Genomic DNA, 2,602 nt, shown 5'->3' on the forward strand with positions numbered 1-2,602 from the left:
AAGATAATAACATACTTGTGGTCATTGTGGATGTCAATTCCAGCAAACAACAAATCAAACAGGCTGTAAAGAAGCTCTATAACATTGATGTGACCAAGGTCAACACCTTGATTAGATCTGATAGAAGAAGGCCTATGTTTGACTTGCTTCTATGATGCTTTAGATGTTGCCAACAAAATTGGGATCATCTAAACTGAGTCCAGATCACTAATTCTAAATACAAATTTATCTCATGGAAAAATAAAAAGATCCTTACTCAAACACTTTATAAAGGTCCTTGATGCCCATGTAGATAGATAACCTGTTTTGGTCTCTTTTCTGCTTCTTCCATAAATGTCAATCAGCTGTACTAACTAGAAAATTACTTCTTCACAATCATTCTTATTTTAGGTGAATGCAATATTTTATCTGGATTTTAAATCATTTCTTTTAGAAATCTTAGTAAATACTTCCCTTGCCCTTGTAGATAGGATCATTTCATGAATTCCAACTTTTTATTCAAACATGGACCCCTGGACACATTTAAAAATGATTTAGGGAAGATATGCTTTCTGAAATATCAACTATGGTTTTCTTTCTGTAATAGTCATTTTAGATTCCCGCTTTGCAGTTGGCAATGGCAGCCCGAGTGCTTGTAATTGGCAGTGGAGGAAGAGAACATACTTTGGCCTGGAAACTTGCACAGTCTCATCATGTGAAGCAAGTGTTGGTCGCCCCAGGAAATGCAGGCACTGCCTGCTCTGCAAAGATTTCAAATGCTGGTAATCCATGTTTTAAATCAGGAAATAGTAGTTATTAATTTTTCATGATAACCTGTTAACCCTATTTGTCCTTTGTAATATAAAAGATAGGCAGCCATCTAGATTTTTGTTTTGTTTCCTTCTACATTATATGTTAATCAAAAGTTGCCTATGTCGTATACTTATTCATTTAAATTCTTTTAAATCTGTGGTAGAAAGGGTTAAGTTTTGACCTACTAACTGAAAGATGGACTATTTGAATCTGCCAGCTGCTTCTCGAGACATAGATGAAGCCATCAATTCCCATAAATATATACAGCCTTAAGAATACTGTTCTGTTCTTTAGGGCCATGCTATCCTGGCCCATAGTGTCTCTATGAGTCAGTAGCAGAGGGTTGTCATGGTATACTTTATAAAGCACATTCATTGAATACATAACAAGTGCCTGACAAAAGTTAGAGACATTTAGATGTATGTTTTTAGAAATGAAAAGTTGAATAGTACTCCCAAAATGTAAATTCTGGTAATTTTCGCTCCATGATAGATCTCAAATCTTACCTCCCTTCTCTCACAAAAATAATCCATTTATATTCTACATGAATGTTTTGTGGTTTCCCAGGGTAATTAAGGGAGCTCTGGTGGCCTAGTGGTAAAAACCTATCTCTAAGCCCAAAGGCACATGCTTCAAATCTTACCAGCTGCTCTTTGAGAGAAGAATGGACAGTCTCCTCCCATGTGATTTTTACTACCTTTGAAAACCAACTGGACAGTCAGCTGTGAGTAGGTTCCTTCTTAACCGCATACAACAGCACAGTACTTAAATTAAATGCATACTCTGTTGAATCTGAATTTCTCTTGGTGAAACTGTAACTGTAAAATCAAAAGTTAACTTACACACTGAAATACCGTACTTCCTGTTCATCATGGCATTTAGTTACTGAGGAGATCAGGTTAGTGTATTGATATGTTGTGCAACTTACCAAAAGGTCGGTAGTTTAAACCCACCAGCTGTTCCACAAGAAAGATGGTCAGTTTCCTATAAGTATTTAGATTTCTAGCCTCAAAAACCTGACTAGAGGATCACTGTGAGTTGGTTTGGTTTTTTAGTTACTAAATCCAGTGTCATTACATCAGTTCTGACTGGTTGTGGCCCTGTGTTTCCAAGGTTGTAATCTTCGTGGAAGAGACCATTTCATCCTTCTCAGTTTCCAAATCACATAGAAATCCTCTATTGGGTTTCAGAGGCTTTTAGTCTTCATGAAAGGAGACTGTCATCTCTCCCTAGGAGCAGCTGGTGGGCGCAAGCCCCTCAGCCTTTGGTTAGCATCACTGAGCTTCATGCCTCACATCACTGGGGTTCCTTTCACTTTGTGTAAACAGAAATGTTTGTTACTTACATTCTGATATTTTATTTGCTTCCTGGACAGCCATCTCAGTCAGCGATCACACTGCCCTTGCCAGGTTCTGCAGAGAAGAGAAAATTGAATTCGTAGTTGTCGGACCAGAAGCACCCCTGGCAGCTGGTAAAGTTCGTTTGCTTTTTGTTACCATTGATACAATCAGAGCTTAAAGATCATCTGATTGAGCACATTCTTACAGAGCAGGGCTTTAAATGTTGCTTTGGAAAAGGAAACATAGCTTTCTTTAAGAAACAATGATATAACTGCTTCAGTTTCATTTTGTTCTGACTTAATAATACACTCACTAATTCCACTTAATAGACTATATAATTCTAGTTAGCAAATAACATTTATGAGATTTTAATAGCATTAGTAACGATTTTCTTTTTTTAGTTGTTGTTGTTGTTTGTTGTTATGTGCCGTCGAGTCGTTTGCGACTCATAGTGACCCTATGTACAACAG

The 2,602-nt window shown here is 37.2% G+C and overlaps 1 protein-coding gene across 1 annotated transcript in view; it reads left to right on the forward strand.

Moving 5' to 3' along the window:
• The first annotated feature begins 616 nt into the window (after positions 1 to 616).
• Positions 617 to 2,602, forward strand: part of GART (phosphoribosylglycinamide formyltransferase, phosphoribosylglycinamide synthetase, phosphoribosylaminoimidazole synthetase) — a 26,211-nt gene continuing 24,225 nt past the window's right edge. The window contains exons 1-2 of the mRNA XM_006886750.1: positions 617 to 761; positions 2,168 to 2,263. Of these exons, the coding sequence (XP_006886812.1) occupies positions 617 to 761; positions 2,168 to 2,263 (241 nt within the window). The remainder of the gene's footprint in view (positions 762 to 2,167; positions 2,264 to 2,602) is intronic.

Source organism: Elephantulus edwardii, unplaced genomic scaffold, assembly GCF_000299155.1.
Source record: "Elephantulus edwardii isolate Elephantulus edwardi_28Jun2011 unplaced genomic scaffold, EleEdw1.0 scaffold00051, whole genome shotgun sequence".
Classification (NCBI taxonomy): domain Eukaryota; kingdom Metazoa; phylum Chordata; class Mammalia; order Macroscelidea; family Macroscelididae; genus Elephantulus; species Elephantulus edwardii.